Consider the following 13,221-nt stretch of genomic DNA (forward strand, 5'->3'; position numbering starts at 1 on the left):
GGCGAACTGCTGCAATCAAAACAAATCCGCCACGCGGGATCGTCCCGCAGCGATGACGTCACGGGGGTCCTCCTTCGTCGAGCGCGAGTAAACTCGCTAAAATAAAAACCGCGGGCGTACATTTTGGGCCAGTCCAGTCGCCCACAAATGAAGAAAATATCCCGCAACCGTTAACCTTCGTCGTCCATTTTGCGTCTTTATTTTTGGCGTGGAAAAGGCGGAAAGTTTTTCTTTCGTTATTTATTTATTTTTTTAAAGGGCAAGCAGCCTCGCGCCTCCGCGGAAAGGGAAGAGGCGGAAGTGAAGTCACTTTTTTTTTGTGTCCACGGAGCGTCCATGTTATTATTGTTATTTTGCTCGTCCTGCGATGAGACGGGCAGCTGCTGGGGAGCCGCCGGCCTGCTGCGACGCGAGCGACCGCCCCGGACCGCCACCGCCCTCGCCGACGGCACCAGGCAGCCTCTCGCCCGGCTGGCAGCGCAGCACGACGACGACGACGACGACGAAGAAGAAGAAGCGGAGGAGGGCGTGAGGAGCCAGCTAGCGCCTCCGGTTCGACTCTGCTGGGCTCCCGGAGCACACGAGCGCCGCCGTCCACCGGTAGCGGCACCGACGCGACGCGAAAATAAAACGGCGACAGAGACCGCAGCGCCGGGCGGCTCGGCTGGCGTCGACGCGGCTCGCGAGCAGGGACGCCGCAGACATGAACGGGATCACCAGGGGCCGCTTCGAGGTAGGACACCCGCGGTTGAATCGCGGGGCTCGCGGCTTTGGACGTAAACGGGGGCGACGCGGAGCTCGCGGCTGGGCCCGGCGGTGGGCTGCATGTTCAGCGTGTCAACACGGCCACCATTCGGTTTCTTTGTACACCGAAAGTCACTCGGTAGGCTTGTCGTCAATGCCATAAAACGCTTCGCAAAATAAAACGCAGCCAAGTGCAGCACTGAAATGAGTGAGTGGGCTGCATGTTTACCTTGTCAACGTGAACACGCTCTGCTTGCCTCTTTTGGATACAAAAGTCGGACATTTTACACACACTCGGCAAAATAAATGGATGACCACCTGTCACTCCAATTACAACACGTAAGCTCACTGCAACACTGAAATTCAACAAATAAGACTTTTATTGTCAAGAAAGTACACGTATAAACACAATGATCAACGACGCTTCCTTACGGAATGACCGTATTATATGATATTTGGTGATTGCACAGATTACGATCAGAAAATAGTGCACCGTCTTACAAAGTCAATATTTTAGTATTGTAGAACAAGCATTATTATTATTTTTTTTTACACACATTTAGCGCAATGTGTGACCACCAGTCATTCAAATGAGTTGGCTCACTGTTTCACCGAAACGGTCTCTTTTGTGAATATTCAGTATTATCGAAAACCTTTTGCACACTTTTAGCAGAATGTATGACCACCTATAACTGAAATTCGAAATGAGGGTGGGCTGCGTATTTAGTATGCCGTCATTTGTCACCTTTTTTACGAATAAAGGGATTATTTTGTATCATGTCAACCATTTTGTACACATTCAGCCAAATCTCTGTCCAAGCACTCCCTCAAATTAACACACTCAACTCAACTTATTTTGTAGATTCCTTTAAAGACAACCTCAGCTGGACCAACGTGCTGTACATACTGTAAATAATACGTCAAACACAAGACAATTGAGCATAATTAGTGCAGAGGCAACCAGTGAAGCGAGGCCAGAACAGGAGTTGTATGCTCCCTCTTCCGTGTTCCAGTTAAGCGTATACGGTTGTGTCCCGCCTCCGTTACAGCCGTGCTACTAACTCTGAAGGCGGAAAGATTTTGCGTCGACATACTGTAGTCCATGCCGTTATCTCGCCTTTTTGCAAATGTTCCCGTACTGTAGTAACAAAAACGCTGGAAAATGTCGCATTTTGCGTGCTGTGTAAAAGGGGCCGTATGCTCGATCCCTCATCGGCGCCGAAACAGAAGACGCTGTCATGTGGCCGTATGCACAGAACCCAACAAAGTCGGCATATTTCCACGTTTCGTACAACAACACAGAATCCCGCAAATCAGTCAGCATTTGGTGTCAAAAAAACTTCCTGATATGGTGACAATTGCTTTCAACACAACAGGGTTGGACAACTGAGTGCCACGTGTCCCGCCTTTCCAATGTTCCCGCCTCTATTACGGCCGTGAAACGATCGCCGAAGGTGATAAATTACCGGCTTGACTTTATCCTACTGTACGGTTCCGTTTTAGAAAACGGCAACACGGAACAGGAACTCCCTGCTTGGGAATGCCGCCCGGCTGGCGCGCGAAGGTGTGTAAATAGGTGTGAGTACGACTCTGATGGTGGTCATTTTGTGTTCTCTCTGTGTGAAACGGGATCGAGTCAACAGTCCCTTTGCCGGTATTTTTTTCTTTGCATTTTCTGCCTTTGTTTTCGTGTCAGTGGTGTTTTAAAGAACATGCCGAGTATGGATGCAACAATTAATCAAATAACTCCAATAATTCGATGACAAAAAGGTTTGAAGCAAAATGCCTGCCACTCAACTCTACATTCTCCTTTGCTGACGCCCATGTCACTCACCAGAACAGGCCACGCCTTTTATTTCAAGCCTTACCCTCTCAAAGTCACAGATACTACAGAAGAACGGGAAGATGGCGAGGACAAAAATAATACCTGCACCCCAAATTTACGCTTATGTTTATTCATGCAAGATCCGGTGTTTTCCGATTACTCGATTAATCGGTAGAATACTCGATTGTAAAACTATTCGATAGCTGCAGCATAAAAGGGGCCATAGACTCGATCGTAATTTAGAGATCCCGACGGAAGACTCCGCCCTTGCCTTACAAACGGCAAAGGCGGGATGACAGGACCCTTTTGCTGTGTTCCGCGTGAAACGGGCGCACGTCTTTTGTGCCGCGAGTTGTCGATGCCATCCCACCTGATGGATGATGATGGCTGTGTGTGTGTGTGTGTGTGCGCACGCAGGTGTTCTCCAGCAGCGATGAAGCTCCCATTAACAAGAAGCTCCCTAAAGAGCTCCTGCTTAGGTAAGATTATTACTGGACCACTTTGCGACAACGTGATGCTGTATGCACACACGCACACACTATTAGTTTCCATATACTTGAAATATTATATATGCATGTCATAACTTAATATACTGATATACTGGGCGTGAAGTTTGTAATTTCCTGGAACGTGACAATTTTCCGGTAATTCTCACGGAAAAATTCCACTTTTTGCAACTGTCTTTTCACGAGCTACTTTTTTTTTTTTTTTTTTTTTTTTAAACATTTTTTTTTTTATTGTCCTACATTTAAGGTCCCTGATCCAGACTAACATTGAATTTCACAAAATGTATATCTGTATATGTATATATATATATATATATATATATATATATATATAACCCCATCAATTTCCATTTTTTTAATGTGTATTTATTTCACATACAGATGTTACTTGTGTATCCCACTTTATGTATGTCGACATTTCACCCCGCTTGTGTGTCAGGTTTTGTGTGTCAAAATGTGTGTGTGTGTGGGCGCTATAAATAGCTGGTCTCGCTCCGCTGGTGGGGAAGTCCGCAGTGCCGCTGCTGCGAGACCCACCGGCGCCCCCCCCCCCCCGAAAGCGGCGTACTTGGGCAACAATGGCGTCATGTTACGCAACACTAGCGTCACCTTGTCTGGCGTCTTCTCGGAACTTGAGCGGCGCCGCGCCGCCTTGCGAGCGCTCGCGCGGCAGTCGAGCGAAGGCGCCCGGCGGCCGGGAACGTCCAGTCGAGGCGGTCACGAGTCACGAGGGTGGCCGACGTGAAGGTTGCCCTGGGGTAACCTCCGGCGTTTTGAGCCTGGGAAGGTTTTCCTGTCATTGTTTTAAAAACATCAACATATTGTCAACAATTGCACGATAAGCACGAGCCCCTTACACACTGTACAGCGACTCTCCCGGGGGTTACGTTCCCGACCGGCCCGCAATAGGTGAACATCGGCGCTATCCGGACACCATATAAAAAAAACATTTTTGTTTCTTAATAGCTTCACCCTCCCACACGTACGACTGCATATTAGGCTCGCATCTGGAGAAACGTATTCGTATCCCGAGGCGCCGCTGTAAACTGTTGTTTACTGGGTTCTGTGCGAAAGGCACAGGCCTCATCTTCTGTTGCGGGCGTCTTGCAACCGACTCCGCCCAAACTCAAAGTCGGGTCGCCCCTCCGCTAATGACGAGGGCCTGCTCTCGCTCGTGTAAGCGGCGCTCCAAGGGCCAGGTGTTTGTCAACAAACGCGGTGCTGTGCTCCATTAAAATGTCGTTATGTTGCATGCTGGGAAGGGGGGGAAGTCCCGACTTAAGCAGGATTTAAAGGCTATTAAATTACTTTGTGTTTTGACTTTGTTTGGTGGTGGGCTTGACAAACTAGAAATGGATTATCTTCAACCACCACAATGTCTTTTCGAGGGTTCATGCACCCCGGCGATTGCTTTGCTTTGCATCCGTTTGCCTGTAGGCCCGCCGCACTTGAACATGTCCCGACACGCCCGCTCAGACCGAGGCCGCGCGACCACAGCTGTGCTCGCCACCGCTATTCTTTGTATGCCCACCTGCACGCTTCTTATGTTTGGGTGGCCTTGTGTTACTGCAGGCCTGTGTGTGTGTGTGTGTGTGTGTGTGTCGTGTCCGTCCCCTGATGGCCTTGCCTCCCTCGGTGCTGCCAGAGATTCCTCATTGGCAGATTAATAGATTGAGCTGACCCAGTAGCCTAGCCCTATTGTGGCCGAGTGTGGGTGTGTACAGTATACGTGTGTGCGTGTGGGGGGCCTCGACTGCCCCCAATTGTTCTTTTTTTTTTTTTTTTTTTGCATCCACATTAAAGGGAAATAAAGAGGAAAACACTATGACATGTATATTGTATTGCTAGTGCTATTGTAAAATGCAGGGGTGGGCAACATGCAGCACGTGAGTCACAAATGGCCATCGAGGGTGTTACGGCGCAATTCTAAAAATGATACAATCCTAAAATGGCAGCTCGAAAGCAAAATGCTTCGCTTTCCATTTGCGGTTGTGCTGACGGGGAGAGTGAGTGCGGGCGCTTGCGTTTGGCGGCGTCAGCGGCAAGTCGACAACTGACGTCATCGATTAAGCGGAGTCGACTTGACTAGCATCACCTTAGCGTCGGCTAGAACAAAATCTGAAGTGGTTTGACCCCTACTTTCAACTATTGGATTTGAAAAGCTGGAAGTGTTCCTCAAATTTGGATGCCAAATAGCGATTTGGCGTGGCCCACCTGTCGCAAATCACCTTTTTTGTGGTTGTTTTTTAAACCTCCTTCCCAACTTGTCAACTAGTTCATCTGGTTCATTTGTTAACATCACACTCATCCAAGGATGGACCCTGTGTGGACCACCAAATGGTTTTCCCCAAAACTGTTCACATACAATTGTCTACAATGTGCACTAAGATGAAGTAAGATTTGAATTTCGTTTTCCCCCTGTAGGATATTCTCCTATCTGGATGTAGTTACACTCTGTCGGTGTGCTCAAGTCTCCAAGGTAAGGGTTGCTGCCAACTTCTACTTTATTGCCGTCTGCTGGCCATGTTTGGAGAGTTTTACCGTCCGCCGGCCTTGTCTGTGGCCCCGGCAGGCCTGGAACGTTCTGGCTCTGGATGGCAGCAACTGGCAGAAGATCGACCTGTTCAACTTCCAGACGGACATCGAGGTCAGAAAGAATAGTGAGACTGTCAAGTGTGTGTGTGTGTGTGTGTGTGTGTGTCAAGTGGCTTTATCCTGACTCGAGGCTTAGTGCTGGGTCAGCAGACTCCGCCGGCGATGCTGACGTCACGGCTGATCCTCTTTGTTTTTGTTTTTTTGCGTGTGTTGTTGTTGCCCTCTAAGGGCCGCGTGGTGGAGAACATCTCCAAGCGCTGCGGAGGCTTCCTGAGGCAGCTCAGCCTGCGAGGATGCCTGAGCGTGGGCGACGCGTCCATGAGGTGAGGCCCACCCCCACCACAGTTGGCACGCCTCGCATGCCCTTGCCCCGCGCAAACTCGATGAAATGTTGAAAGTTTTGTAGCATACTCAAATAATATTTTATAATATACAAAAAAATGCCAATGTATAAAATGTAAAATATATAATAATTAGACATGAAAGAAAATACTCCAAATATGGAAAGAAATTGAAAAATGCTTACCACTAGAGGAAGAAAAATACACACATATTTCGGTAAATGTTCAAAAAATAAAAAGTTATTACAAAAGAAAGACCATTATTAGACAAAAATAGCAGAAAAGAAATACCAAAATATTCTGGGGGGGAAAAAACACTGCTATCACTCTTTGGTGACTAAAATTATTATTGAGAAAAATACACAAATATCAGGAAACGTATTAAGCAGAGAATACAAAAATATTACCGGTAGATATAAAACACATGATAAATTATAAAAAGTATTAGGACAAAACAAAAGTACTGCAGCAAAATATAATTAAAATTAATTATAAAAATACTGACGTATTAAGAAACTATACAAGATGAAAAATACCACTATATTAGAAAACCCCCCACCAATCTATTCAGGAAAACAATTTGAAGAAAAGTACACAGCGGCCTTCCACTTTCTCCACCGGCGCACCTGAGTAATCCTTCCGCTGTGCCGCGGCTTCAGGACTTTTGCGCAGAACTGTCGCAACATCGAAGCGTTGAACCTGAACGGCTGCACCAAGATCACAGACAGCACCTGCCTCAGCCTCAGCAAGTTCTGCTCCAAGCTCAAGCATCTGGACCTCACCTCCTGCGTGTCCGTCACCAACCATTCCCTCACGGCCCTCAGGTACACCAAATGAACACCCCCACCCCCCAAAAAAAACAACAACTACACAACCTTTTTTTTTGTTTGTTTTGCGTGTGTCCGTCGTGTTTTAGCGATGGCTGCCGCACGCTGGAGACGTTGAACCTGTCCTGGTGCGACCAGATCACGCGCGACGGCATGGACGCGCTGTCCCGAGGCTGCGCCGGCTTACGGGCGCTGTTCCTCAGAGGCTGCACGCAGGTACGCCGAACGACGTCGCAACAGTGACGGATCCCCCCCCCCCCCCCCCCCCCCCGAGTAAAAACCGCCGCGATGTGTGCTGTGCCTCAGCTGGACGACGGCGCCTTAAAACATCTGCAGAAGCATTGCCAAGCGCTCACCGCCATCAACATGCAGTCGTGCACGGTATTAAAAAAAAAAAAAAAAGGCGAGAGAGAGAGTTGCGCGATCGTTTCCCAGTTGTTAATTGTGCCCTCCGTGTGCAGCAAATCACAGACGAGGGCCTGGTGAGTCTGTGCCGAGGATGCCACAAGCTGCAGATCCTCTGCGTGTCGGGCTGCAGCAACATCACGGACGCCTCCCTCACCGCACTGGGACTCAACTGTCCTCGACTCAAGTAAAAGGAAACGCACGTTTAGCACCACACGGGGGGTGGGGGTGGGGGTGGGGGAAACGCCCAGTTCAGGCTGGCACGGCTGGAGTCTGTGCCGGTCTGAACGCAAACAATTGTTTGTTTCCAAAGGGAAAAGAACAAAATCCTGAGCATCGCGAAACAAAGGCTTTTATGCAACACTTTCTCTGATTGGTCAATGCTAGATGGTGTCATAGATCTGACCATATTTCACCAAACTTGTCTCAATGGTGTCAGAAGTGTGACTAATAGTGGGGCTCCCTTTTTTTCTGCTCCTCTCTAGATGTTTTCTTCGAGGTCTGTGACATTCTTGGCACCGGTTCTCTCGCGCTCTGTCAACGAACGATTGTATAAAATCACTTTGTGCAAACGAAAAGACGACTCGCTTACTTGCTTGAAGCCGTTTATTTGTCACTCCCGGGTGACGTTTTCTGCAAAACTGACACGCGCCTTTGCTCGTGTGCTGCTTAGGATCCTTGAAGCTGCGCGGTGTTCTCATGTGACAGATGCTGGTTTCACGGTGATGGCCAGGGTGAGTTTTACTTCCCATGCCGATTCGCTTCCTGCGCAAGGGAATTGTTTCGTGAGTTAGACTCCTCCTTCCTCGTCTTTACAGAACTGCCACGAGCTTGAAAAAATGGACTTAGAAGAATGTATTTTGGTAAGAGAATTCTCTTAAAACTCGGCTGCGACGTGACGTCGGCATGATTCCGTTTCACACTGCCCGTCGAACGCTGGATTTTGCCCCGCAAATCTGCTGGCTTTGTACCGTCCCAAAGGTAAACAGCGGCTATGTGAAGAGTAATGGCGGAACACCGGGATCGGGGTGTATTTTATCGGGGTTGAAGCTGCTAAAAAATACAAAATAAAAATCACCCTGACAAGTAAACTTGAATGAATCGATGCATAAAAATCGAATAATCGCGCAGCCCTACCAGAAGGGGGAGGAAATGGCTGTGCCGGTCGTGGCAAATGGTGGCTTTTCCAGGCAGTGCGAAACGGGCGCCAGGCAATTTGGAGTCTCGGACGATTGCGCTTGTTCTGTTTGTTTTCACAGTTGACCGACAACACTTTGGTTCAGCTGTCCATCCATTGCCCCCGCCTGCAAGCTCTGGTAAACTCTGCACTGTAGATTTGTGCACCTTCTTCTCTACATTTAGTGCATCAGGAAAAGGTTTCACAAAGCTGAACCTTTTCCCCTTTGAAATGCTTCTGTGAGGAACGGCTATCGAAACGAACTTGACTTTGAATGCATGAAATGTTCCAACGTGTACGTCTCGCCCTTGGTTGCCGCGCAGTCCCTGTCTCACTGCGAGCTGATCACGGACGACGGCATCCGGGCGCTGAGCGCGAGCGCGTGCGGCCAGGAGCGGCTGAGCGTGGTGGAGCTGGACAACTGCCCGCTCATCACCGACCTCACCCTGGAGCACCTGAAGAGCTGCCACCGCCTGGAGCGCATCGAGCTCTACGACTGCCAGCAGGTCACCCGGGCCGGCATCAAGCGCATACGGGTAAACGGCGGCCACCGAGTCGGCGCTTCCTGACCGTTACTGAGCTAAGGCACAGACTTTACATTACAGCAAAATCTCACGGCACACCACCGAACAGGTTACAATTTGCAAGTTAATTGCCGTCTAGTGGTCACTTTATGTTGCCGGCCTACATCGATGAACAATTATTATTACCGATTGTGAATCCATTTTTGCTGACCTATGAAGTGCAATCTGATCATTTCCTGCGGCACACCCGATACTCTCACGGCACACTAAATTTAGTAACTTGAGAGCTTCGCTGAAGTTTAGCTCCAGCCTCAGAATGCGCATCAAAGGACATAAGTGAGCGTTACGATGCAGCCTCCTCGTGACTCCTCAGACAAAAAGAAAAACAATTGATCAGACAAAACAATTCTGAAAGATTAGACACAACGAAAAATATTGACGAAAAACTCAATAAATATGAAATACAGAAATATTAGATGCAAACAAAAATATTAGGAAAAGGACATTATGTATTAGAAAAGTCGAGACTTATTGGTGCCTGGATGTTGTGAAGTTTGAGCTGCTCCTCTGCCCGGAGACGGTGCCACGCAGCCGGTGCTGTGGATTTTCCATGATGGACTGAAGCTCATTTAAGGCTTTATGTGGCTGTACGAACTCCTGTTTGTTTGGACAGGCCCACCTTCCCGAGATCAAGGTCCACGCTTACTTCGCCCCCGTCACGCCCCCTCCCTCGGTGCACGGCGGCGGGCAGCGCCTGTGTCGCTGCTGCGTCATCCTCTGACAGTGGAGGGCCAGGGGGGGCCAACTCTGCCTGCAGGTGCTGCTGCTCTGAAAACCGTGGAGGAGGACAAAGACCGAGATCTGGTGGGAGGGGATTGGGGGGGGGGGGGTATTAGAGGGAGAGGAGGGGCTGGACCCGCTCCACTGCTTCATGGTCCTACCTGGACCACTACAAAGGCCCCTCCTCTTCCTCACCAGGGCCTTCTCGCGCTTTTGTCGTCCTCCCTTTCGCCCGCCGCGCATCCAAAATGGACGATCACGTGACGCCAAGGGGGCAACAGGAACGCCATTTTGAGGTTGTGTTTGTACACACAGAGAGAGAGAGAGAGAGAGAGAGAGAGAGAGAGAGAGAGAGAGGGGAAAAAAGAAGACATTGAAGGCAACTTTTTTTTTTTTTTGCCTAATTGTTAATGGTCCTTCCCGGCCAACGCCAGAGCTGCAGTGTCTTCAAAAATGTATTAAAGCATTTGGTAACAACATCCTGGATTCGTTTGGCACCACGCCAACTCGTTTGCATTTGTTGCCCACCTTCCATTCGCGATAGAAAGTTTGCAAACCAAAGCCCCGTTTTGACAATCACACACATTTGGAAAAAAAAAATATATTGAGCTAAGCCTCTCGCCCCCTCAACGAAAAGGCTCAAGGATTTGGTGGGGGGTTGGGTAGGAGACTTCCGCCAGGATGATTTGTGTGTGGCACAAACAAAAAAAGATTTAACAAAAAAAGAAATGGACTGGCCAAGCTGACGGATGCTAACGCCCTCTCTCTCCTTTGAAAAGCTCTTTAACAGATTTATGTTTGAGAAAATAAACAGATGGATAAATAAAGTGAAACCAATAGGAAACACACGCTTGGTCCCATGGCGTAGTGTGTGTTTTTTGTGTGTGGTTTATTTACATGCGTTGACTGCCGTGAACTAAGATGTCAAAGACAATATTTCACAAAAAATTCAGTTATTAGATGAAACCAGAAAAATATACATACAAAATATTATGCAAAAAATATGGGGGGGTAGACTAAAATAGAGGAACTTAGACAATAACCAAAACATATAAGATGGAAATTACGAAAATATTCAGAGTAAATCCTTATGTTTACATTCTTGGAGTAAAGATGTCATATCGCCAAGCTACCAATAGGTGGCTGCAAAGATCCACAGACGCGCAGAAAGCCATGACGAAAAATGGAAAGGGGGAAAAAAGACCAATACAAAATTTATTAAGAAAGAAATGGATTCAAACTAGAAAAAAAACCAAATACATTAAACAAAACTAAAATACAAAAATGTTAGAAAAATGTACTTTTTTGAGAAATAAATATTTGAATAAAAATAAACAAAAAATGCATTACACAAAAAAAAGAGCAGATTAGTCCAAAATATTACATTAAAAATATTTTCAAAGAAATAGATAAAAAATATTAGACAATAGAAATAGGACAATAATAGGAAAATCCAAAAACATATTTGAAATAGAATAATACAACATTAGAAGAAAATACAAAAATATATTTTTAAAAGCACATCAAAGATCAAACTGAAAAAAATTAAAAATTACAAAAAGATTGACGAGAATACAAACATTAGTGGAAAGACTACAAATATATTGCATTTTTCAGAGAATATCAGGTCAACCGTGCGAAAAATATAAATTATACTTGAGAACACAAAAAGATTTGACAAATACAGAACCATTAGTCAAAAGATAAACCAAATTAAAAATAGTTTTACGCATTGGTAAATAGACAAATATCAAGGGGGGGCGTTCACGTTTGTTTACATGCATTGCGGTTAGCAAGGCTGTCATATCGCCTAGTGAACGACAGGTGGCAGCAAAGATTCACCTAGGCGGCTGACGCCCACACGAGAATGTAGTTGTAATTCTTCCAACTGAACATTAATCCTCCACAAAAATAATACCTTTTGGTAATTGTACAAAAAAAACGGCAAGGTTGCAAATGTAGTTGCAGGTTTAACTATTTCAGCGACTATTGTGGTATATACAATATTTACAGTCAGGCATCTCTTCGGGCAGCTGTGCGGTGTGTAAGGACCCCTAGGGTCTGTTAGCTTGCTGTTTGAACCGGAGACGAAGAGAATACATACGGCTTGCCTCGGACCCCCGTCGGAATAAATGCGCTTGTTTCCCGGGCAGCGCGCAGCCATCCTTCCGCTCTTACAAACGGCGTCGGCTCGCACTCTTCAGTCCCAGTCGGAACGGGGTCAAAACTTCCCCCACCGAAAGGACGTAGCTACAGGGCTTTTTGGTGACACTTTACCAGCCTCTTGTTTTGTTTTTTTTTGCGAGGAAGTGAGAGCCCCTGACGCTATAGGCCCGAAGCTAGCCGCGTTAGCCCGGCTGCAAGTCGGCCTTTCCGCGCGGGGATTTTTGAAAAACACGACTTTACCCTACAAACACACGCTTTTTGGGACTTTTAGACGGGAGTTTTGAGCATTTCTATCCAGCTGGGATACGTTTGGTAGCGCTTTATGTGAGGTTCTCGTTGTAAGGAGACATCGGGATGACTCCAGAGCCAAGTTGTCAAATTGTGCTCACGGCGGACTAATTGATGGTCGCAAACATCCAAGAGACGTAGTCCACATCGCGTAGACCACCGCCACATCCGCGGGACTATATCAAGGCCCCCTTTCTACCGGCATTTCTACCCCTTCGGAATCCCCCCGAGAGTGCCCCCAGATGGAGGAGCGCAACAATATGGAATATTTCTACCAGCAGGTGCTACAGAAGGATGTCACCCGCAGGCTGCAGGTCGGCCAGGATCTCATCGACTACCTGAGAGACCCCTCTCGCTCGTCGGACGTGGAGCAGGACAAACCCCGGCTGGACAAGACCGTGGACGAGCTCACCGGCTGGGTCAACTCCAGCAATTTCAAGGTGAGGGAGAGAAGCTTACAACATGTTCCCAGTGTACTGCGCTTTGCTTTTCGAGATTCATATACCCAAACAAACAAACAAACAAAAAACTATTAGACAACTGTGAAAAGAAAAACTGTACAAAAAGTAACCAAAATACCAGAGGACAACGCTAAGATACTAGATATATTAGGGAAGAAATACAACAACATCATGCAACAAAAGAAAATAGAAAATAGTACAAAACCGACAAAATATGCACAAACATATGAGATAATACTGTAATAATGTACAAAGATCTCGGGAAACGGGCACATTCTGAGGTTGTGGGTTCAAATCCGGCCTCGCCTGTGTGGAGTTTGGATGTTCTCCCCGTGCCTGCGTGGCTTTTCGCCGGGTACTCCGCTTTCTTCCCACATCCCAAAAACTGAAGACTCTAAGTTGCCCGTAGGTGTGAATGTGAGTGCGAATGGTTGTTTGTTTCTATGCGACCGGTTCAGGGTGAGCCCCGCCTCCTGCCCGAAGAAAGCTGGGATGGGCTCCAGCACGCCCGCGACCCGCGTGAGGAGAAGCGGTTCGGAAAATGGACAATTGTGGATATCGGGAAACAATTACAATATCAGA

The 13,221-nt window shown here is 47.4% G+C and overlaps 2 protein-coding genes across 4 annotated transcripts in view; both read left to right on the forward strand.

Moving 5' to 3' along the window:
- The first annotated feature begins 594 nt into the window (after positions 1-594).
- fbxl2 (F-box and leucine-rich repeat protein 2) lies at positions 595-10,572 on the forward strand. Of its 3 annotated transcripts, XM_061760350.1 has the most exons (14): positions 595-733; positions 2,987-3,048; positions 5,500-5,554; positions 5,648-5,722; positions 5,899-5,993; positions 6,671-6,835; positions 6,928-7,054; positions 7,145-7,219; positions 7,300-7,430; positions 7,917-7,977; positions 8,062-8,106; positions 8,503-8,559; positions 8,744-8,956; positions 9,618-10,572. In XM_061760350.1, the coding sequence occupies exons 1-14, from the start codon at positions 704-706 to the stop codon at positions 9,723-9,725; spliced, it is 1,299 nt and encodes a 432-aa protein (XP_061616334.1). In that variant the 5' UTR covers positions 595-703; the 3' UTR covers positions 9,726-10,572. The 3 variants fall into 3 exon arrangements, with proteins under 3 accessions (XP_061616334.1, XP_061616336.1, XP_061616335.1); XM_061760352.1 differs by lacking the exon at positions 2,987-3,048 and having other exon boundaries at positions 651-733; positions 5,648-5,735; XM_061760351.1 differs by lacking the exon at positions 595-733 and having other exon boundaries at positions 5,648-5,735.
- A 1,219-nt stretch (positions 10,573-11,791) lies between these two features.
- clasp2 (cytoplasmic linker associated protein 2) overlaps positions 11,792-13,221 on the forward strand; it is a 45,452-nt gene continuing 44,022 nt past the window's right edge. Inside the window, 1 exon segment of the mRNA XM_061760353.1 lies at positions 11,792-12,618. Coding sequence (XP_061616337.1) covers positions 12,421-12,618 — 198 coding nt within the window. The 5' untranslated portion in view covers positions 11,792-12,420.

This window comes from Phyllopteryx taeniolatus, chromosome 21 (assembly GCF_024500385.1).
Source record: "Phyllopteryx taeniolatus isolate TA_2022b chromosome 21, UOR_Ptae_1.2, whole genome shotgun sequence".
Lineage (NCBI taxonomy): Eukaryota > Metazoa > Chordata > Actinopteri > Syngnathiformes > Syngnathidae > Phyllopteryx > Phyllopteryx taeniolatus.